The sequence below is a fragment of the Euleptes europaea genome, chromosome 5 (genome assembly GCF_029931775.1).
Source record: "Euleptes europaea isolate rEulEur1 chromosome 5, rEulEur1.hap1, whole genome shotgun sequence".
Lineage (NCBI taxonomy): Eukaryota > Metazoa > Chordata > Lepidosauria > Squamata > Sphaerodactylidae > Euleptes > Euleptes europaea.
Window position 1 is genome coordinate 34,052,918 of NC_079316.1, and position 24,340 is coordinate 34,077,257.

Sequence of the window (24,340 nt, forward strand, 5' to 3'; positions counted from 1 at the left end):
TTGGATGGGCGATCTCCAAGGAATACCAGGAGTGTGACACTGAGGGAGGCAATGGCAAACCACCTTCAAACGTCTCTTCCCTTGAAAATCCTATGGGGTCACCATAAATCAGCTGTGACGACAGTACACACACACACACACACACACACATTGCTTGGTCTTATTTATGAAGTGGAATGCTGCTAGTCTTATAGTGGTTTTGCGGGGGGGGGCTTTATACAGAGTGCTGCACAGACTGTAGCTTTCATTTCCTTCTGCTCGTTTTTTTCCATCTATGTTCCTGATGTGTTCAATGTGCATCTGAGTGCATTGACTTTAGGAAGAATTTTCTAACAGAGTGGTTCCTCAGTGGATCAGGCTTCCTCGGGAGGTGGTAAGCTCTCCTTCCCTGGAGGTTTTTAAGCAGAGGCTAGATGGCCATCTGTCAGCAATACTGACTCTATGACCTTAGACAGATCATGAGAGGGAGGGCATCTTGGCCATCATCTGGGCATGGAATAGGGGTCACTGGGGGTGGGGGGAGGTAGTTGTGAATTCCCTGCATTGTGCAGGGGGTTGGACTAGATGGCCCTGGTGGTCCCTTACAACGCTATGATTCAGTGATTCTCTGGTGAAGCACAGTGCAATGATATCACATGGGATAGGCAACACCATTGCACCATTTTGCATTGTGTTTCATCCATATTATGCACACCAGTAACTTAGATGAGGTGGAAAGCAACCGGAGGAGCTGAAAGTTCCAACTGTTCTGGAATTTTCTGTAGATGTTTTCCAGTTGAAATTGGAAGAACAAAAAAGGGGGGTGCAGGGCACAATAAATCCATGGAACAATAAGAGAATAGAGGAGGAGAAATCTGATCACTCCTAGTAAAGAGCTTATTTGCACTCATTGCAACGGCCATTACAGCTGGGAATTCTTGCCATTTAGATAAAGGTTTCTTTTGTGACTGTAAAATCACTGTACATGTATAGTAAATGGGCAGTGTCATGTAAACCCTGAAATACCCTTTAGCTATGTGTACTATAGGTCTGCAGAGAGAAATTTAAATCTGTTGGTACATTGAAAAAAAGTTATGCTACATAAATTGGAAGTTGTAATACAAACTCAATGACAATATAATATTTGAGTGTTTCATTTTTGATGAAAATAGTAGCATGGACAAAATGTGGGCTCACCATGGGTGTGCATTTTAATGTATCTTTCTGGCTGTGGGGGTCCCTGACCTTTTTGCCTTGACAAATAGAACATCCATGGCAACTGGTACAGCTTTCCTCTGGGCAGCTACCTTTCTTTTTAACTGGTTGTTAAGGGGGTCAACAAGAATGTCTGTAGTCCAAGAACAGGCCGCAGTACTTCAGCTAAGCTTTGGAATTCTTCCAGAAAACATGGGAACATTTTGGGTATCTTATTCCAATGTATGGCACAACACATGAATCAAATATAACAAAATCTGGCAAGGACTTCATTCTGTATTGTCCTAAAATGTTTGGAGATGGTCAGATTGCACAAGGAAGGCAGAATACTAGTTGATGGTCATCAGCATCACAACATTTATTAGGCATTCATCACACCATGTTTGTAAAACAAAATTGCAAAAACCAAACAGTCTATAGAAGCATCAAAACAACAATGTCAATAACATTATCTAGGAACACGTATATGCTGTTCATGTATTCTTGATGCAGCTAGCAGAAATCTGGCTACTTGTTGAGTGATAAAAGAACTTCTATCTGATAAAAGATACGCCACCAACTGCTGGTCTGAGAAGCTGTGGGCACTAGTTGATGGTGATAAGATACCAGAACCTGCTCAGAGGCTGATAGCAGAATAACTTATTGGGTGCTTCCCCTGAAGCTATTTTGTCTAGAATAGTTATCATTCATTTACTTAGTTTTAATGGAGAATCAAGATGGCATCACTGGGGATTTGTTTCATTTCAGTATTTTCCCACTTGTCCTTCCTCCATTTTCAGACCTGATTTAAAAAAAAAAAACACTTGAAATGCAAATGCAATGTCAAGATAGTCAAAGTCCTGTTGAAGTTTATCAAAGCTATTGTTCCTTTAATTTTTCTTCCTTTCCTTCTGCTTCCAACTGAATTAATTACTTCACTTTTTTTTGCTCAGCCAGTTACAGCATTCATGAGCAAATTGTTAATTATCAGAGCTGCTTTTCCTTTTTTAGATTAACCCAATCTTAACATTTTACTGTTACAGTACTATTACAAAATTACAATTATAACGAATAAAAGTCAATTACTTGGCTGCAAAGTGAAAAGCAGTTCTCACATGTTGAGAAGGCACTGCTGGGTTTGTATAGGGAACATAGCATTATTATTTAAGTAAGGCCAGTTTCAATTCCCACTGTTTATCAGGATACAAGACTAGAAGAGAACAAGAATAGAATAGGAAATTATTGGGCATATATTCCAACCCTCCTCACAGATAGCTTGGTGGATCTGGTGAACACCATCTAGTAACTACAGCAAAAGTCATGAATCTGTCTTGCTGAATAGCACGTGTTTTTGTCACAATAGGCGTCACATTCTAATGCCTTACAGAGAGTACCGTAAATGTTAAGGAAGAGATTTTTGTGATGAAATTCAATGTTTTATAGCCTGGGCTGGCTGGATTACAAAGGGGTTGTATCCGACAGTAATATTTTAGAGGTTCCAGTAAAGCAGCATATAGTATGACAATCGCACACCCAGATTTTTTGCAATGTTGCAAAAGATCCTGGGGTGCAACTTTCAGATTGCCGGAAGTGAGCACAAAGAAGACACTCTCTCTGTCCTATTTTTGGGATAAGTCTACACCGCACATCTTCTGCTATTCTGCAGTGATCCTTGCATATATAAACTGGGGATTAAAAAAGCCCTGTAGGGATCAGATTGGAGATACAGCCAACGGGTATGCAAATGATTGGGTTTGTGTGCATTTTCTATAAAATATGCTACTTGAGAGGCTTATGATCACATAATTAATTTTAATTGACAGCATTCAATTGAAATAGCACAAAAGATGCCATGGGAAAGTCCTGACTGCAAGGAATGTTCGCCTGAATGGGAGCATCTCTTTCAGGCTTTGAAATGTGCATCAAAACAGCATTAAATATGGCTGTTAGGCTGCATGCTGTTCCATTGAGAATTACAGCTTTGGTTTGGGAGGTGCACTCCCAAGCACAGCAGCAGCTTATCATAGGCAGCATTCAAGGAAAAAACAGTCATGCTGAGAGATGCTTAGCGAATGAAAACGAATCATGATGTGTTTTTCTTCCCCCCTTTTAAGGGTTTTTTCCCTAATAGTTCCATGCTCATCATTGTCAACCAGCCTTTTCCTTCGCCCATTGAAAACACCAGGGAGATAATTACACCCAACTTCTAGAATGTATTGTGTTAATTTCAATTAGACTCCTGACCCAGATCCAACCTAAACCAGGAAGAGAGCAAAAGAGTAATAACAGAGTGGTATTCTGTATAACATGGAGCTGACCTGCATGAGCCACTGTTGTTGAAACAAGCTTAACAATGTACTCTATAACAATGTAACAATGGGATCTATAAGTGAACAGCGACATTCCTTTTTCACTGCTTAAAGTGAAGAGGGTCATTTGGGCCTGGGATGCATGATGGAGGGGCAAAAGGAGGGGACAGCTTGAAATGTTTTGGCATTGTCATTATCAATTTCAGATTCCAGTCTTAAGGATGAGATGAACAAAAAACTGAAAGAGAAGTAGGGAAACACTCAGTTTGATCCTATGACACTCTTGCAGTAGGGCTGTTGAATTAAAAAAAATTCGGTATAGTTCGGATTTGGCCGAATTCAGCCCGTTTAGATTCGGGATATGCCGAAGTCCAAACTCCCCCACTTCGGATCAGTTCAATTCGGCGGGAATTAAAAGTTCGGGGAAAAATTCGGCCGAATAAAGCCATTAAAAACACAATTGCGCCTTTCCGCGGCTCTGGGGGGGCATTTTTGGGGTTAGAGATCCCAAACCTTCGGCAGAGCTTCAAAGGACGTTTATTGAAAGACTCCCCAAGTTTTATAAAGATTGGGTCAGGGGGGGCTGAGATACGGGCCCTGAAAGGGGTCCCCCCCACCCTTAATGTGCATCTCTCAGCAGAGCTTGCCGCCCACGCACAAAGCTCCCAGCCCCGACAACAGCTGAAGCAACTGCAAAACAACTGCAAAACAACACAACCTTGTTAAACAACACCTTTGCAACACACAACTGTAACCTCCCCCCTCAAACCAGGGAGCGAGAGACTCGAGGGGGAACACACACCCCAGGCAGAACCGACGAAAGCCCCCTTTGGCTTCCCCCCCACCCACAGAAACTGCTCCCTCCCCCCACACACACAGACTCTGGTTTCCCCCCACACACACACACATACACAGGAGAAAAATTATAGATTAAAGCCCCCAAAGGGGTCTTACTGTGGCTGTCTTCTGTTCCATCAAGAAGGGCTGAAGAGGACTTGTAATCCAAGATGATTCCAATTAGGCACGGGACGTTTTGCTCTGGAGATGCACAGGATAGGCTGATCCATTCATCCCAATAGGGGAAAGGGGAAAGGGGAAAGCCCATATCTCGGGACCCCCTGACCCAATGTTCACAAAACTTGGGAGGTATCTTAAGAACACTGGTCTGAAACTCCGCTCAAAGTTTGGGATCTGCACCCCCAAAAATGCGCCCCCTGCAGCCATGGAAAGAGAAAAGGGGGGGAGGCGATATTTCTGCCCCCACTGAACCCATCTTTACAAAACTTGGGTAGTATCTTAAGAATAATTGACTGAAGCTATGCTAAAAGTTTGGGGGCTATATCCCCAAAAAAGCGCCCCCTGCAGACACATAAATGGAAAGGGGGGAGGGAAAAGGGGGAGAGCCCATATCTCGAGACCCCCTGACCCAATGTTTACAAAACTTGGGGGGTATCTTAAGAACACTGGTCTGAACCTCCGCTCAAAGTTTGGGATCTGTACCCCCAAAAATGCGCCCCCTGCAGCCATGGAAAGAAAAAGGGGGGAGCCCATATCTCGGGACCCCCTGACCCAATGTTTACAAAACTTGGGGGGTATCTTAAGAAGCTTCATCTGAAGCTCCAGTGAAAGTTTTGTGTCTGTACCCCAAAAAATACGCCCCCTGCAGCCACAGAAAGGAGCGAATGTGCACAAGCACCCCCCACACACACACACGAGGATTTCGCTCTCTCTCTCTCTTTCTCCCTGGCCGGGCCGCACATCAGCTGATTCCTCCAGTACTCAATCCTGACTGATTGGCCAGAAGAAGACCCAGCTTGGCCACCGATTGGCCGGGGGAGGAGAATGCTGCTTACTGACGGTTATGCTGCTTACTGACAGCCCCGAATTTATTCGCGAACTCCCGAACTCGCTGAATTCGCCCCCCCCCCCCGGTTGCCCGCCAGTTTTGAGTTCGGTTCCTCCCGAACTAAAAACCACCGAATCAGGGGAAATTCGGCTGATTTTCAGTTCAGGCCGAACCGAATCAACAGCCCTATCTTGCAGTAAATTAAATCTTAGGACTTCCTTCCACCAAGTCTTCCACTGACTGACTTTGGTCCATCAGAGGAAGTCTTTCTCCATCAGAAAGTCAATTTCTGTCAGTGGAAAATTTAGCAGAAGAGAGTAATAGGATCCATTTTAGCAGAAGGAAGTCATAAAATTGCAGCCAGAACCAGGTAGTGGCTCACTGTCTGAATCTCTGCATAGAATCCCTAATGACTAGGGCATGTCAAAGATTTCTCAGCAAACCTCTTCAGCAGATGAACTTATATTGTCCTACAGTCATGGGCAGATTGTGAGCCAATTAGGGGTATGGTTGGATTGCATCCAGTAATTTGAGCAGCTGTTGAACAAGCTTATTGCTTCCTGTGGGGGATCAACTGGGAGTCCAGTTCTTATCCACCCAGTTCTTATCCATCCAGTGATGTTGCAAAATGAAACTTTTCCTTCCAAACTGGAAGGGACAGAAGCAACACTTTTGATCTCTGCATTACAAAAGGCAGAGAAAGAACACATTTCTATTGTCTCCATTCCAAGCTAAGTACAGACAGAAGTATCCTGTTAATGTCAACGTTGCAAAAGGGAGGGCAGAAAGAGCTCAGTTCTCTTCCTTCTTCATCCAGGAAGGGGGATAGATCAATACTTTTAATTTTTGTATTGCAAAAAGGAAGCAAAGAAAGAGCTGGTCACTCTCTTTTCTCTGCAGCTCATGCCAACAACTTGGGCTGGGGAGAAGGAAAAACCACTGGGCTTCTGATTACACACACATCCCTAAAATCTGCTGCATGTCAGTAAGTCTGGAAGCAGAAAAGTTTCCAGGTGAAGTTTCCAGGCTGGTAGATCAGAAGAACCGGACTTTTCACTGATTAGCTTGGAGCCAGCTCCTGATTTCTTAACCCTCCCCCCTACAAAATGTGTGCTGCATATAGAAAAAAAAATTCCAAGCAGGAGATAAAAGCTGTCTCTCAGCTGATCCCTCATCAATTGGGAGGCATCTTCTGAAGGCCTGTTCCTGTGAATACACACAAACAGGTTGTGAACAGCCTAACTAACGGCCTGTCTATTAATGGGCTGCCTGGCAGATAGGGAGTGAGCTGAACTGGCAGGTGTTTGAGGATTCCTACTCAGGACATCAGTTTAAGATTTTCTCTGGGTTTCAGTCTTAGCAACCAGCCTTGGGGGAGCATGTGTGCTTTCTTTATGAACTGGGGCACATTTGTAAGCACATCTGAACAACAATCCTTTTTAATCTGGCATTCTATAGAGCTGCATGACATTTAGCAGGTCAACTAGGTGTATGTGCTTCAGTGTGACAAAAGACCTCATTCTTTTCGATAACACCTTTTTGGATATGGTCCACTACTCTCCGCTGCAGTGGTAGATTTAGTAAGCCCTTTATAGATAATTAATCTGCACTTCCAAATGGAAAGATCCTCTGGATGTCAACATTTATTGCTTCTTACAGTCCTACTAGCTTTTCATTTTTAGCAAAGTGGAAAACATTTCCAGTGCTGAGAAAAACATCAATAGAGTCTGACTTGATTTCCAAGACTGTTTTCACCACGAAGCCAAATGAATGCTTTTGCTCCAGGAAATGAACTGCTCATTCAACCCTTTAGGTAGTGATAACTTCCTCAAGATCTGGTATCTGACGAAGGGTATTATAAGTATTGTAAGTATTGTAAGTATTGACTCTCAGAAGCTTATACCCTGAATATCTTGTTGGTCTCTAAGCTGCTACTGGACTCAAATCTAGCTCTTCTACTGCAAATCTAAATGGCCACCCTCTGAAATGATCCTTAAGGGGGTCAGCCTCAATGTGATATATTAATCAGTAATGATGTTATCGATAAATCTGTATTACAATTCGACAGCAAAGAAAGACTAAACAATATATTGTCTGATATCTTCTAAACATGTAGCACCAGAGGGACTGGAGGGACTTGAGCAGCAGGCCCTATCCTAGAGATAGAAGTAAAGGGTTGTGATGGAGCCATGGGTATAGGTCTATATTTAATAGTTTTATATTATTGTATGTGTGTGTTCAGAAGGGTGGAGCACAGAGCTTACATTAGTCAGGTGGCTCTTTGGTTTCTGATAACTGCAAATAAGGCTCTCTGCAAGCCACAGGTAAAGGTTCCCTGTGCAAGCACCGGGTCATTCCTGACCCATGGGGTGATGTCACATCCCGACGTTTACTAGGCAGACTTTGCTTACAGGGTGGTTTGCCAGTGCCTTCCCCAGTCATCTTCCCTTTACCCCCAGCAAGCTGGGTACGCATTTCACCAACCTCAGAAGGATGGAAGGCTGAGTCAACCTTAAGCCGGCTACCTGAACACGACTTCCATCAGGATCAAACTCAGGTCGTGAGCAGAGCTTGGACTACAGTACTGCAGCTTACCACTCAGCGCCACGGGGTTCTTACAAGCCACAGACCGCTAATTAAAGTACCACTAGTTTAGCCATTCTAAAAACCTGACTCAATTGACTTAAATCAGTATTCTCTGGGTTTGTAGACTGGACTGCATGTTAAAACTACCCATCTTCCAATGGACATAGTGTGACTGGGTGGCTTAGGGCCTAGAATGTGTCCAGTGCTGGAACAGATGTGAGAGGTCTCAACCTTTAAAGTTGTGGTGGTGCCCTAAAGCTGTCTATGTATTTCATAATTCCAAGCCAGAGTTAATGGGAATTGAGAAGGAGAGTGCAATGTTTAGAAAGATAACCCATCAAAGAGAGCCTAAAGCAACAACACTAAAAAGCAAACTTATCAAGGGATCAGCTGAAGTGTCAGGGGGCAGAAGCACATTTTCCACAGGCTATGAAACAAAGCTACTCCAAAGCACTCTACATTATTCCTGTCTAGATTTGGCTTCCAAATTCTCCTGCCACTTGGATGATGGTACGAGCAAACTTTTTTCGTTTCTTTCTCTGGCCTGGAACAATAAGTGCAGAGCTTCTAAGCAGGCAACAGACACATCACCTCAGAGCAAACTAGTTTGCTGACCTAGCGGTTAATTGGGGAGCAGCTGGAGCAGGCTACACAGAACTCAACCCCACACAAAACCATAATATGCAAATAAGAACACAGACAAATTGCTGGAATAAAAACGGCCACAACTTTTATCGGTTACATAATAAGAGCATTGGCGTAGCATAGGCGCTGGATCCAGAGCATTGGTTGACCCATCTGCCAACCGATGATGTTCCTCCTAGCCCTGCTAGGGAGTAACTTTGGATGGCAGTATGCAGGACATCACTTGGACGTGAGCCATTCAGTGAATTCCCTGCCATTTGGAGGGAGGCCACCCTGACAGCCTGGGCATGTCCCCTGCCAGGCCACCCCCAAAATCCCTTATTGGGATCCCCACAGTGGGGAAAAAGAGGTACGCAGGGCAGCTTTTCCCCCAAGCTGGATCCGGCCCCATGCAAACACTGCTAGTAAGTTGTGGCTTGAAAAAAGAATAAAACAGCACAACCTGAAGTGCCAAGTGAAGGGAGGGGAGGAAGCCGCGAGGATGAATGAGTGGGAAGGCGAGCAAGGGCCTGAAGCTTGCAGGCTTGTAGCCTGTTGCAACAGACCCAAGTGAAATCCATAGGCCTGATGGTCCGTTGGCCCTACCCCACCCTCCAGGCCATTCACGATTGGCCCCTTTGAATAGGGGCCAGTGCTGAGAGCCAAATGGTTGGGGGGTTCCTGCCAGGGAGCTAGTGCAGCTGTAACATGCTACACGAGTGGCAGCTGCTGTTATGGAGAGCTCCCAGCTGGGCCCAGTCGGAAAAGCTGCCCAGCTGACAAGGATAGCCCAACTCGCCTCACACCCGCCTGGCTAGTGATAGACCTCAGTTCTCTCACCACTGCAGTACACTAGCTTGGGTTGCCAACCTCCAGGTACTACCTGGAGATCTCCCGCTATTACTACTGATCTCCATCCGATAGAGATCAGTTCACCTGGAGAAAATGGCCGCTTTGGCAATTGCATTCTGCGGTACTGAAGTCCCTTCCCTAACCCCATCCTCCTCAGGCTCCACCCCAAAAACCTCCCGCTGGTGGTAAAGAGGGACCCAGCAACCCTAACACTCACACACACATATATATGTATGTCATGTATCTGTTGAGAATGGTGGCCCTTGATTAAAGCACACTGTGCAAAAAGAAGTTATGTCAAAAAGTAAAACATAGTTACGACCGAAAACCTTCAATGGTTGTGCACAGATGATGGCTTTCCAGGGGAGGGGGGCAATGTTACTGTAGTTCTTATTGACTGCGGTGAGCACATTCAGTATTTTTGTCCTGTTCATGGTCTTCTGAGGTGCTACACCAGAAACATGTGGAGGTACTCCAAACTGAACACTTCCTACCAGTTCTGTCTTCTAGCATGAAGAATATTTTTTCAGGATTGATCTCTAATCTGTGTCTCTTTTCTAAAAAAAAATAAGTAATCAGTATAATGTTTTGGACCTACGACTATTAGGTTTAGATATCTACTTAAAAGAAAAATGACACCTGCTGCTTCTCTGCACAAGAATTAGAAAAAATGTTATACATTCTGGGCATAACCTGGGAACTCTGCATGAAAACGTTTCTTTTGCCTGTTCATACAGGAACCAGAGCTTGTTAATTTGCATTGCCTTTCTCACTGAAAAGAAACATCACTTTGGATGGTAGCAGTCTGCAGAAACATAATGTCGCACACAAACCAGTTTCCAAATGGCTTCATAAATGATTTGACAATCTGTTTAAACATTCAAAAATGCTTTTAAACATTAATAACATTCCTCAGATTATTAAGGTGACGGTTTACACTCTTCAGCAGGATGGCAGATGCCAGCAGTTAGCTGAGATCAGCTAAATGAATTTTGAAACCATGAGCCAAAATGGGATTTTTGTCACAGGACCTAACAGCGCAATCCTAAGGAGAGTTACTCCAGTATAGACAGCCAGTGTGGTGTAGTGGTTAAGAACAGTGGTTTGGAGCAGTGGACTCTAATCTGGAGAACCCGGTTTAATTCCCCGCTACTACACATGAGTGGTGGACACTAATCTGGTGAACCGGGTTGATTTCCTCACTCCTCCACATATAGCTTGCTGGGTGACCTTAGGCTAGTCACAGCTCTCATAGAGGTCTCTCAGCCCCACCTACCTCATGATTGTAAGCTAGTTTGATTCTTCCTTAAGTGGTAGAGAAAGTCGGCATATAAAAACCAACTCTTCTCCTTCTCCTCTTCCTTCTTCTCCTCCTCCTCCTCCTCCCATTCATTTCAATGGGTTTAGACCGGAATAACTCTCCTTAAGATTGCACTGTAATGGACCTTTACATTTGGATGGATGTAATAGATGCATTGGTCCCCCCCTTGTCCTTTGTTAACCCCCCAATGTGTTTTTTTTTAGATTTCAGATTCAGAATAAAATGATGAAATTTAACATTAAAATTGACACCTGGTTTTGCATATACAGGGAATAAAAATGGTGTAAAAAAGGCATATATAAATTATGTCAAATCCCATAAAATGGCATTAAAATGTAGTGAAAGAAGCAAATAACGAGGAAAATGAACAAAGAATGAATTAAATGAAATGGATAAAGGATGAAACTGAAAAAACTCACAACAAATCTATATGAAAGCTTCAGAAACATTTTAAAATGGTGCATTTGTTCACCCCTATTTAATAGATACAGCAAAAGTAGCTATTTTCACTGTCCCGACTCACACATTAAGGGCAGGATGCTGCAGTAGCAGTGGCAATACAAAGCACAGCTCATGCCACTGAAGCAAGTTAATGTGACTAAATAGCACTGTGCTGTTTAATTGGGCTTTTATCATTACTTACAAATGTGATCTGAATGGATGCAGATATTTATATAACTGAACTGATTTTATTGAATTTTCTTTCATCCAGCAGGAAGGGAGATGTGTGAACCAGGGAGATGTATGATGAGCATGATGGGAGAGGGAGATTTCCAGGTCATGGAGGGAAGGCAAAATCTTACTCCTTTGAACAGCTAGACTCAAGTCCAGTAGCCATTTAGAGCTTTATTAGATGCCGGACAAAGGAAGCTTTGACTCTTTAAAGCTGATACCCCGAAGATCTTATTGGTCTCTAAGGTGCTACTGGACTTGAATCTAGCTGTTCTACTGCAGACCAACCTCTGAAACGATACTCCTTTGAACAATCAGATACAATCCACTGGGAAGTGTTCCTGCACATGTTTATTTTAGTGTGGGCTTGCACATGAAAATGTTGTGGTGTGGTGCGATAGAAAGTCCAGTCTAAGTACTGTAGTCTGGCCCCAGTGATTTTCTGATCAGTCCCAGCCCTGGAGTTTTATGGTTTTGCAACTTCACCAGAAACACAAAACTCTGGGGCTCGGACATCATCCCACTTCATTTGGTGGTTGCAATTTAATCTACTCCCTTCTCTACAAAGATTAACAAAAACAATTTGTGGTTTTAATATCCAGTCTTTGCTGACATTTTTGCCAGACCAGACTGAATAAAACATGTGAGAAAACAGGGCCCTGAACATTCCACCACATACCCAATACTCATTCAGCATTTCATGAGAAAACAGCCTTTTGACCTATTTTAAGTAGCATGGGCAGTGGAATGCATGATGAAATTCTCCAGTCATTGCTGCATCACACACCAGTTCAGTCCAAGCTGACAGCGATGTTAGCTTGCATTAAGTATACATTCCCAGAATCAGTAGTAACAGCTAAGCAAGGGGTGTTATGGGGGATGAAATCTGATAGCAGAAGGATGTGTAGTTTGCCTTTGGCAATAGCATCTGATTGTCAATCAAGGATGAGGAAGCAAATGCTTATTGCGTAGAGAATGCCAGCCCCTCTGGATCATGTGAAGAGGTGATGTGGAAATCAAGCTACGTTTCAACAAATTAAAAAAGTTATTGCATTCCTGAATTTATGGCAGGATCCCATTCCAATTCCAGACCTTCTATTGCACCATAAAATTAATGTTAAGCATATCTTGTTGTTTATGAGCATTGCCTTCTCCCCAAAGATTTTGTGAAATAGATTATGTTTGAACCAGCAGGGAATGGTTCCAAGCAACTAGTCCATCCCCGTGTTTTCAGAAGGACATCTGAATTTTGTAAAGTGTGATTGAATGCACTTGAGTGATACTTTATATGCTGCATAATGACTTTCCAGTATCAGAATATCAGTGAATAATGTGATGGTAGCATTCGTTTTTAAGCAGTGGCATCTTTCTCATATCAAAGAGAGCATACAATAGTGTGTGACCATAAAGTGTAAAGATTGGTTTAGCAAATCACTGGGGCATGTTTTAATTATGAGCCTTTTGTCAATGCTGAGTGCAATTGGTGAATCCCATTAGCTGCCAAAATGTTGTTCATTTCAATGGCAGTTGCTTCCAGCACTTCCAACACTTACCACACAACACTGCTGCATTGCAGTAAATGGAGACTTTGAGCCAGCAATGCCTGCTGGAAAGCATACCACGTTACTGTCAACATTTGTTCATAATTGCTTGTGAGCAGCACTGCGTTATGTATAATGGCTTAGGTGAACTCTGAAAGAGGAATTTGCATTGTTTGTATTTTGCTTGTAGAGGATTGTTGAAGTATTTTCTCCTGAGCGCACAAAGCTGACACAGAGAGCCTTTCTCATTTCATCAAGTAATATCTTTAAACGAGAAAAGCGTGAACTGAAATCCTGTTAAGTGCTGCTTCGGAGGACCTTGCAAATTGGAAGCATTTTCGATTAGACTTGAGATCTTTGTCGCTCTGTGACTCTTAAATACATTGTTTTAGGGGATTCGATTGCATAACTTTCAAGGTACCTTGCCGCTTCTCTGTTGGAAACACCTACTTGGTAAAATTAGAAACATGTTTATAATATCTCACTTCTGTATCTCTAATAGTCATGTGTCAAAATTCCAAGTGCAAGAACCGGAAACAATTATCTCTAGTAGAATAACTTGAATACCAGAAACAAGGAAGGTTTGTTTTCAGATTGATCAATCTTCACAAACTTTTTTTTTCTACATCTCCACATGAACACATCATTGCCATATGTATTCTTTCTACTTGGCAAGACAAACAAGAATTTTCTAAATGGCACTAATGTCTACTTGGCAAGACAAACAAGAATTTTCTAAATGGACCCCCAGACCTAATCGTCACCAAACTTGGGGGTTCAAGCAAGGAGAGGCCCTTGTAGCTACACTGCAAATTTGGGGGCTCTATTTGGTCACGACCTGAGTTCGATCCCAACGGAAATTGGTTTCAGGTAGCCGGCTCAAGGTTGACTTAGCCTTCCATCTTCTGAGGTGGGTAAAATGAGTACCCAGCATGCTGGGGGTAAAGGGAATGTGACTGGGGAAGGCACTTGCAAACTACCCCATAAACAAAGTCTGTCGGGATATGACATCACCTCATGGGTCAGGAATGACCCGGTGCTTGCACAGGGGACCTTTACCTTTTTTTAATCTGCAAAAATGCCCCCAGGAGCCACGAAAAGTCCCTATGGACTCTAGTGGCCGATAATGGACTCATATTTACCGGTATGGGAATTCGGCTTATTTTGGGTTTACTGAAAAAAAATGGCCTCAATAACCCCAAACCTGAAATTTACGGAATTTTTTTTTCTTTGCACAGCCCTAATCACTACGTTATCCAGTGCAGTTGTTATACTCTCAGCTCCTTGGACTTGGAGTCTTTTTGGAATTGTATTCTTCTGTGGAGAGAGCATAGGATACTACCAAGCTACAATGGCATGTGCTAGCATGAGCAGCAGGCCTTCGGAATTTAGGAGTTATTTCAAAGATACCCCACTATTTGTCAGCATTCTATTGAAGCCGTCTTCCCTGTTTCCTGATCCAGTGACATTGTGGGGGAGGAGTGTGTGTGTGTGTGTGTGTGTGTGTGTGTGTGTGTGTGTGTGTGAGAGAGAGAGAGAGAGAGAGAGAGAGAGAGAGAGAGAGAGAGAGAGAGAGAGAGTATCTCTAAAAGCAAAAACTGTCATAAGCACAGTATTTTTACCCAGTTCTACAGTTTATACTTCTAAATACTAGAAAAGTGATCTTCTGGCCATAAATAGCAACAGGTAATATAAATAATTTTATTTTTCTGAATTCAAATATAATTGCACAGAAAATAAATTCAAATTGTAAATGAGTATCTCACCACCCAAACCTTGGTAAGCAAGGAAAATTGTTTTTGAATATGCTTCGAAAATTAATATTACAGAATAGAGGTTTTCCTCACAGCAAATTGAAAGTGAATAAATTGCATTTGGTCTCTTTGGGATTGATTGCTGTAGGTTAGTGCCGTGATGGAGACTCAGAAAATGCCATATGGGGTGCTGGGGTGGGGGGAGGGGAAATTGATTTTCCCCCTTTGCTGTTAAAACACCCACAGCAACCCATTCCATTAATCCTAATATCCGGACAAAAATAAAATACGCAAATACATTAGTTTTCAGTGACTTTGGGGACAATTGGTTTGCATTGAAGACATTGTTTCCTTCCACTGAGTACAGGGAGAACAATTAAGTCTTAAAGCATTCAAAGTTTCTTTGTCAGCTATATGGCACAACAATACCAAAACTGACTACAAATTATTTCTTTCGCTGACAGCTATTTTACTTAGCTCCCAGGTCCTTACATTCTCTGGGCCCACATGAATTACATTGGTTTTGCCTCTAACTCAGTACTGGTTCACAGAAACTGAATACATAGCTTTTCTGTCAGCACATAGCCTCATTCATGTTGTGGGAGCCCTCCACCACAGTTCCTAATGAGAACCCTTTCAAGGAGTACGTGGCAAACTGAACTTCCGTGCTACCTATTTGCCATTCTCAGATAACATACTTTAAAGCTGAGACAGCCAGTTCTACCTTGCAGGGACCACATGCATAAATCTCAGATTGGTCAGGGACAGACAACTATTCTGTCACCCCTCCCCCACAGCAGAGTTTACTCACTAGGAATTCCTCCCCTGCCTTGAAGTCTTTGCTCAAGCGTGGCAAAATGGGACAACTTTCAGAGTTTTCCTACTTGGTTCCGCCATGTTCAAGGAGAATTAATGCTTCCGTCTTCAAAGAACTAATCAGGGCCTTCCCTCTGAGAATCTGAATTCTGTGATCCTTTGAGCCTCTTTATAGCTCACAGCAAGTACAGCAAAGTCCTCTTGGTATTAAGGCAACCAATGAGACTTATATACCTCTCCATTTATGATGACTGTCTTTACTAGAACTTGTCTATTTTTTGCATGCAGCTTGTCCCATAAACAAACACGGGGAGGGGTCTTCAGTGGGCTAATTTTTCCTCCTCCCCTTTTTCTTTAACTAAGTCTCAGCTGCTCTCAGCATACTGTACTCCTTGAAGTATGTTCAGTCTTCATCAGGCCATTTCTTAACATTTTCTTTTTCTTTTGGTTAATTTATAAAGGCGTGTTTTTCTACATACATCAGGGAGTTCCCTTAGGTATGTAGAGGCTCCTGTCTTGATCATGAATGGTCTGTTTTTGCTGCTTTCATCATCCGCACATAGACCAGCCAATTCACTATTAAATAAACCCTGTTCAAAAATTACATTGAGCACATGTACAATTTGTGTACAGAATATACTTGATTTTTCTTTACACAGTACTGGGTAATTTTCATGCTATATTCAACACATGTAGAGCTGAATCTGTGATTTAAACACCAGATTTATCCAGGTACTGGTCCCAGATTTCGTTTGTAAAATGAATGCATGTTGGATCTTTCTTACAAACAGATATATGCACGTACATGTAGGATGTACATATGTTCATTATAACTTGTGAACAGGACTATAGAGTGATTCAATTCCACATAAGAGTCCATGTACATGGCACTATATAATAATAAAAATAATTTTGTTTTCATTTTGGTTTTTGCAACATCATGCTTCATACTAGAGCCCCCTCCAGGAATCTGAAAAATACTGCCAGCCTTTATGTGGCAGGCTGCATGTCCTAAATAAGCTCAGACTTTAAAATTGTCACCCCATATGAAGTAAAAATAAACCAGCAGCTTATCTTCTTATATGCATGATTCCTCCATTCTAAGCCGCTTAACCTAAGAATGAAGAACATAACACCACTGCGCTGTCGGCATTCATTATTCCTGACATATTTTACCCAAAGCGTCAAAGATTTCAGGCTCTGGCTCCAAAGTGGAACCTGCTTTGTCTTGTGATTTTTGCAACTCTAATTGAAATAGAAAAAAAATGAGTAAAAGTGATTAACATGTCATAAAAGAATATAAAATGCTAGCAAAACTTCGTGTTGTTTGTAGTCACTTGCAATTCAATGCGAAAATCAGGCAAAAGAACTGCCTTTGTCTTTGATTTATCAATAGCCTTGCCTTCATCAAAGCCTCTTCATAACTATGTTCTAATTAAATAGTGTGGTTCAAGTTGCATCATTTTCAATCCCATCACTTAACACTGATTATACAGGATTCTTTAAGTGATGCTCACACTTCTAACAGTGCAATCCTAAACAGAGTTACACTCTTCTAAGCCCACTGACTTCAGTTGAAAGAAGGGCGTAACTGCTTCTGACTGCACTGTTAGGTCTTTTGTGCATGGCTGTTTCACTCACTGTCACCCCTCCAACGACTTCGGGTCTTTGTGTTGATTGTGCATGCTGTTTCCGACTGTCAGAGGTTGCCTCGCTCTGCCCCTGCATTTCCCCGTGTTTTGTCCTCGTTTTCAAATTCAAGATAAAACAGGTCCCTCAAAATGCAGGGGAAACATGGGGAAACGCAGGGAGAGAGCGAGCTGACCTCTGACAGTCAGAAACAGCATGCATAATCAACACAAAGACCCAAAGTCGTCGGAAAGGTGACGGCGAGTGAAACAGCCATGCATAAAAGACTTAACAGCCAGCGTGGTGTAGTGGTTAAGAGCAGTGGTTTGGAGCGGTCTGCTCTGGAGAACCGAGTTTGATTCCCCACTCCTCCACATGAGCGGCAGAGGCTAATCTGGTGAACTGGATTTGTTTCCCCACTGCTACACATGAAGCCAGCTGGGTGACCTTGGGCAAGTCATGCTCTCTCAGCCTCACCCACTTCACAGTGTTAGCCAAATTGCTCGGTTATGAATATTTATAGGGAAATTAGCATTCAATAACCAGCTAAGGGCATAACCCACAGGATCTAACCTATGTCTACAGGAGTCCAAACCATGATTTAAAGAAATAAAGCCGAGACAATGGATTTAGTTTCAAGAGTTTACTTATTGAAATGTGTGCACAAGCACTCATCATACACACACCAACATACAGAGTCTAGGAAATAAAGGGAGTAGGTTTAGAGACGTTTGCCAATGTGGCAGGCCCACGATGATGGGAAATACGGCACCTGTCCTGGAGCAGAGTTGTCCTGAGTTCATCATCATCATTGTGCTTCCCTCTTTTGATGGAGTTCAGCTGACCCTTGCTGACTTAGTTAAGAGCCATGGAGTTATACTGGACCCAACTTTATTACTCTAGAAGGCAGTTGCAAAAACAGCTTTCTTCCAACGCAGCCTAGTCTGAAAGACAGCCTCTTACCTTGATATGGCTGATCTGGCCATCTGGATCTATGCCACCATAACACAGAGACTAGACTACTGCAATGCACTGTATATTGGTCTCCCCTTAAAATCAATTTGGAAACTCCAGTTGGTGCAGAATGCCGCAGCTCAGCTGTTATTGGGAACTAGATGGAGCACACATATTACTCCCATCCTGCAGGAACTTCACTGGCTGCCCATACAAAGTCCTTCATGGCCTTGGATCCTCATATCTGCAAGACTGCCCCTCCCCCTATGCTCCCCCACAACAGCTTCGCACATTTAAGCAGGGTCTTCTGCAGGTGTCATCCTGTAAATGAGCAAAATCAACTGCCCATACACATGCCTTCTTCACTGTGGCCCCCACCTTGTGGAACAGCCTACCTGAGGAGACCAGGAAAGCTCCCACTCTCTTGGCTTTCCGCACACTATGCAAAACTGAATTATTTAAAAGGACTTTTCTGCGCAGGCAAGAGTTGCACAAAGTTACTTGGAAAAATTATTAGGGACTGTGATGTATACTACTGTTGTGTATATATCTTGCTGAAACTAGGGTCCTGCTATGGAATTTTGAATCATTTAACATGTCATGTTAATACTTACATTTTGCTTCAGTTCTGTTTTTAAACTTCTGGTTGGTTCAACAACACTAATCCTATTGCAGTGTTCATTGAATGTCCCATCCTGTCAATAGGTGGGCTATAAATAAAACAAATTAATTAATTAATGACAACAACATTCATACAAACGTACCACAGCTGTATGGAAGTAAATCCCAGGTGGCTGTGTGTGTGTGTGTGAGTGAGTGAGTGAGTGAGTGTGTGTGTGTGTGTGTGTGTGAGTGAGAGAGAGAGAGAGAGAGAGAGAGAGAGAGAGAGAGAGAGAGAGAGAGAGAGAGAGAGAGAGAGAGAGAGAGAGAGAGAGAGAGAGAGAGAATGGGGCTATATTTTAATAGTTATACTGGGTAGTTGTATGAGGAGAAGGCTACATGGAGAATCTCCAGGAATGCCCTGTCAAGAACTGAAACCCTGGTGGCTTTATTGGCAGGGTTTTTGATGGTTAGATTTTGTATTTGTATTTTTTGATCTTGTTTTATTTTGCAAGCCACCTTGAGCAAGTCTCTGAAAAGGTGGCATGAAAAGGTGGCATGAAAAGGTTTTAAGCCAAAAAAGAAACAATGCCATCCTATGCAGTGTTACTTCAGTATAAGTCGATTGATTTCAATGGACTTAAACCAAAGATCTCTGCATAGGATTGTACTATAAATCTACCATTTCCCAGCTTGCCTAAAGTCTCCTGCTCTTTAAACAATTCTGCCCATTCTTTGTTGTGTCTTATACCTTGAATCTGTTCTCAGTATCTTTACAAAGTTGCCATTCTCATTATCTCTTACTTCAAATCCCTCCTCAAAATCCAACTTTTCAATAAACCCTCCCTTGTATCCACTCAACCCTTTCAGCGCAATCCTATGCAGAGTTACTCCAGTCTAAGCCCATTGAAATGAACATAAATCATATCTGACCATGTTTCTCCTTTATTATCCCCGCTTCTTCTGTTTTTTTAATAGCAGTTTTTTAATCATTATTATTTTTTAAAAATATAACTCTAATATACAGAAAATCTTTTCTGTGCCTTTATTTTTAATATTGCACCTGACTAGTCCCAGCTTCGGCTCACCTCCGTGCTATCAAAACTCTTTCACAATACAGAAAAGAACTTCTTTGTTGTTAAACTTGATCTAACTATTTGGGGTGAAAATATATGTTCAGCGATGCAGCAGAGTGCATGAACAATTTATATGCTCTCTATATTTGATGGATCCCCCCCTTCAGGCGAGACTTCTCTTGCAACAAGGTGTTGCATTGATACTATTCATTTCCTTCAATCATGGTTTGAAATAACATTTTTTCACAGCTCTGGCTTTTCCCTTTGTCATCCTTCAGCGATAAAAATACATAAGCCCCATTGAAGATGTAAAGAGAAATGTCTCCATAGCAACCCTTCTAATACTGTGATTTATGAATGTTCATAGGCCGACTTTATAAAATGAGGAGCTGGTTGAGCGCTGGCTCATTCAGCTGCGAAAGTCCCTCGGACTGGCTCTGGCACACACAGACTAGGAGATAACTGAAGTTTTCTTAAGTCCATTTGTTGTTGTTTGGGCCTGCAATTTTACCAGCCTGGAAACTCAAGAAAAGACTCTCCCCTTTTTTAAAACCCCTATTAAGCTAATTGACTTTTGAGCAGCCCTGAAAAATCCATTGATGTGTGGGTTTGTTTCACAGAGGAAGAAAACGTTTCTCTTGAAACAATAAGATTCTTGCCAGCACTTGAAAAAAGGTTGGAATGACATCTTAAATTAATTGGAGATAAGAATAAAGTGTATGGTTCTTGATTATTGTTCCTAACAATTTTTTAAAATTACACTTTACACTGAAAAAATCGTCCCATTCTCTATATTCTGTATTCATTCAAATAACAGATATATTGTAGATATGGCAGGTTACTTATTCCAGCCTTAAATTTGATGCAAGGATCCTGATAAATATGATCTATAGAAGTTGGTGTTAGGGCTTTTTATGTCAATTTCTTCTTTTGTATTTAATATGTAAATATGTGAGTGTCAGAAACATGAATACTGTGTTAGTTGATCCCAAAGAAGCTGTCGATGCTACCACCACAGATTGACTTCAGGAAAAGCTTTCAAATAGTAATTTAGATAGCCAATCTTAATTTAAAAAGCCTGCAAATATGAAGTCAGATGGTATGTTGATACCATTTCGAGGGGCTATTGACTAATGGTATCTCTTACCTGTGAGTAAAAAGGAGGATTGCATCCTTACTCCTTTTTTTCTGAACTCAGAGTGATTTTTCCCCACTTAGCTCTGACAGTAAATTGTCTACCAATGAAGTGATATGTTTTTCATGTACTTAGATCAGGCCACCAGTATTTCAAATTTCTTCTCACCAGCTAAACTCATTGCTTACAGCTCTGAAAATTGATACTGAGCATGCTTAAATCTGGGTGATCTGGCTCATCATGATTGTTCTCTCGAAATGATACTTCTTGTTGATCATGTGAAGGACACTTGCTAATGTTAATCCCCAATGACAATAATGATTCTTGCCTCTCTTTCATTTTAGATGTTTGAGTTCATGAACTTCTTGGCTGAGAATGTTATCTTCTGCTACATGGGATTAGCACTGTTTACTTTCCAAAATCACATCTTCAATGGATTGTTTATATTTGGAGCATTTGTATCCTTTGTTTTAAGCATTAGATACACAGTTTGAAAATATATGTACTATAGGGCTGAATTTATTTGTATGATATAGTTAATTCATTACTTGTGGGTATAGGCCAGGAACCTCCTCTTCGTGCTGAACAGGCTCTGCTCTTTTCTCTATGCAAGGTGCTGTTGCAAGCACACTTGCATCCAGAAAATCTCAGCAGTTGTTGGAAGTCTGTTTCACGCAGCTAGTTGGGCACTGAGCCTGTGCAAATGATTCCTTATATAGGTCTAGACTGAGACTAATGTTTCTTTTTCTTTTTCTGGATTGCAGTTCAAAATGGTACACTGTGATACAGAGCTATCCCTTGCTAGTGATGTTCCATACTAAAGACGTCCTTGAAAGCTGGTTGTTATCAAACATTCTGGCTTGAAGGAACCCTTTCTGCATCAACATATCAACCAAGGAGAAAAACATTTTGGCCATAGAGCTTCTGCAGAGGACTGTACATTGCATACCCATTGAGAGCCAAACCTGTGATCAGGATCTCCTAAAATTAGTTTTGAGGTTTATAGCAGCCATAATTTAAATCCCAAGCCTTCCTATCTTGCTGGTTTCCTGATCATTATTCCTTTCTCCGTGAAGTTGTTATTTGCTTCACAGAAAGAAACTTTATAGCAACTTGGGAGCAATGGCAATGAAGATACATTTTATTTATCATATCATTAATTATATGATTCTCCAAAAAAGATTCTCAAATATCAGCAAAATGGAAGGATAAGATTAGTATTTCATTAGGGTACTCCATCCCCATATGCTATACTCATACTCCTATACCCTAAAAAAAATTGCAGAAGTATACATAAAGAAAAAGCATTAAATTTTATCCACTGACAGCCCCTATCACACATATATGTAGTGACCCATTCGTAAAATGTTAAAGTCTGGAGATGTTGTAATTCTGGGAGGTCTCCAGGCCCTGACTGGAGGTTGGCAACCCTAGATTTAGCTTTCTCTCTAGTATTGGAGCTACTGTTGTAGAATACAATATAGTCACAAGACAGAAACATGCTGAGGAGGTGTGACAACTGATTTTTGTCTATATGCTCCTCAGATCCTCACAAGAGATAATGCACCTGAATGTTGTCTCACTGATTGTTCTCCTCTTCTTGCATACACAATATGGGTCAAGCTTTTAGAGTAATATGGTATCAGGCAGATGGGATGAGGTCTTGGAAGAAACCTGCTACCAGCAGGATACCTGAATAAAGTTACAAACGGTAATTTTGTGTGGTTCCACCCCCCCTTTTTGGCTGAAATGTCCTTTTTTAATCTAAAATGGCTATTAACGCAACTTTGACATTAGATGCATAGAGGGATAATGAAAAAACTAACACCATTTTCTGAGCCCTACAAAAATAATTGAAAAGGGGGAAGAAAGAAACTGAAGTGGACAATATTAGACAGAGACAATACGCATTGTGCAGAAATGAGACAGTAATCATGTCTCAAAGTACATTTATCCTTTTTGAATCTGTTTTAGGAAATAATACTGTTGGCGTCTGAACAATTTATAGCAAAGTGTTCATAGAAAGACTGAGGGATCCATCATCTCAAAAATGATAAAGATGGAACATGAATCTGGAGAGGTTGCAGAGGTGTGGCTGGGGTCAAAATTAGGTTGAAGGAAACTTTGGAACTGAACAGTTTTCTTTGTTGTGGAGACAGCAGTGGGGTTAAGTCAACTATATATACATATTCTACTTTATAATATAATACATAAATTCTGATTTTGTTTCTAATCTATAGTCAGGTGGCAACACTTTATTTTAGAACACACTGAACACATCATTGTCTGTTGGTTTCTCCCTTGTTTTCCTCAGTTTCTTTACTTAAATGACATAGGCAGCAGTTTTCATAGCAAGAGCTTGCAACATATATCCACTTTCCTTTATTCTCAATTTGGGCCGAAAACAAAAGATTCCCAGAAATTTTCAGCATATGATGATGTTCTCAGGTAAGTTGATTGCTTCTGCTACTGTGTCATTTGCTTAAGAGAGAATGGTATGCAGAAAAGTATAATTTTCATGAAAGGAGATGGGAGGCAGGGTAGTGTTGCTATCGTAGAGGTGGGGCCTGGAGATATCCTGCTTTTACAACTGATCTCCAGATGACAGAGGTCAGTTCCCCTGAAGAAAATGGCTGCTTTGGAGGGTGAACTCTATGGCATTGTACCATGCTGAGGTCCCCCCCTCCAAACCTTGCTCTTTCTAAGCTCCACCCCCCAAAAAATTCTCCAGGTATTTCCCAACCCAGAACTGGCAACCCTAAGCCAGGGAGATGCTAACATTCTTTACAAGACAACTACAAGTCAGCTGCTCCATTCCAGTAGCTTCACTAGAAAGATTTGTTATCTCTTCAGAAAGCTTTGCTTCTTCTCTGATGATGCACAGTAATGATTTTAATCATTTTAATTACCAAGGTCCAGCCTTCCCATTATGGAAGTTTATGAAGTTGACTTGAAAGCAGCAGAGGGAAACTAATTTAGTTCTGTCCTAAGTCAGTACTCTCCTGTTTTAAAATGGCTACCTCACCTCTGCTGTACTGTCATGTCAGCTGTTCTCTGTTGTCTTTGGTTGCATCTCACACCACCACTATGCAAAATTGTTGCTGCCAAGAGTCTGAAGCAGGCCATAAATAAAAACTGGCATGATAAAGGGAAGACTAGTAAAGACAAGATGTAAATGCATAAATAGTTTGCTAATTGTTTTTAAGGGAAATATTATCAGACTATGCTGCTTACATTTCTGTTTACTTTGGTACATCAGTGATTGGGGTTGCTGGTGTACTGATGAGTTGACACAGTGCATATACGCCATCCAAACTCCTTTTTTTTTTTTTTTTAAAGACAGCTCCTAGGGAGGAGGCAAATTGGAGCTTATTTTGTGGCCTTTTATTTGTATTGGTTCTTTATTCATTGTCCTTTTCCTGGGTGTGAATCCTCCACTTCCTCCACCTCTT

General features: G+C 41.7%; 1 protein-coding gene across 1 annotated transcript in view; it reads left to right on the plus strand.

Moving 5' to 3' along the window:
- The window catches only part of SLC9A9 (solute carrier family 9 member A9), a 349,626-nt gene that overhangs the window by 171,065 nt on the left and 154,221 nt on the right, over nt 1-24,340 (plus strand). The window contains exons 10-11 of the mRNA XM_056849656.1: nt 21,233-21,346; nt 23,225-23,336. Of these exons, the coding sequence (XP_056705634.1) occupies nt 21,233-21,346; nt 23,225-23,336 (226 nt within the window). The remainder of the gene's footprint in view (nt 1-21,232; nt 21,347-23,224; nt 23,337-24,340) is intronic.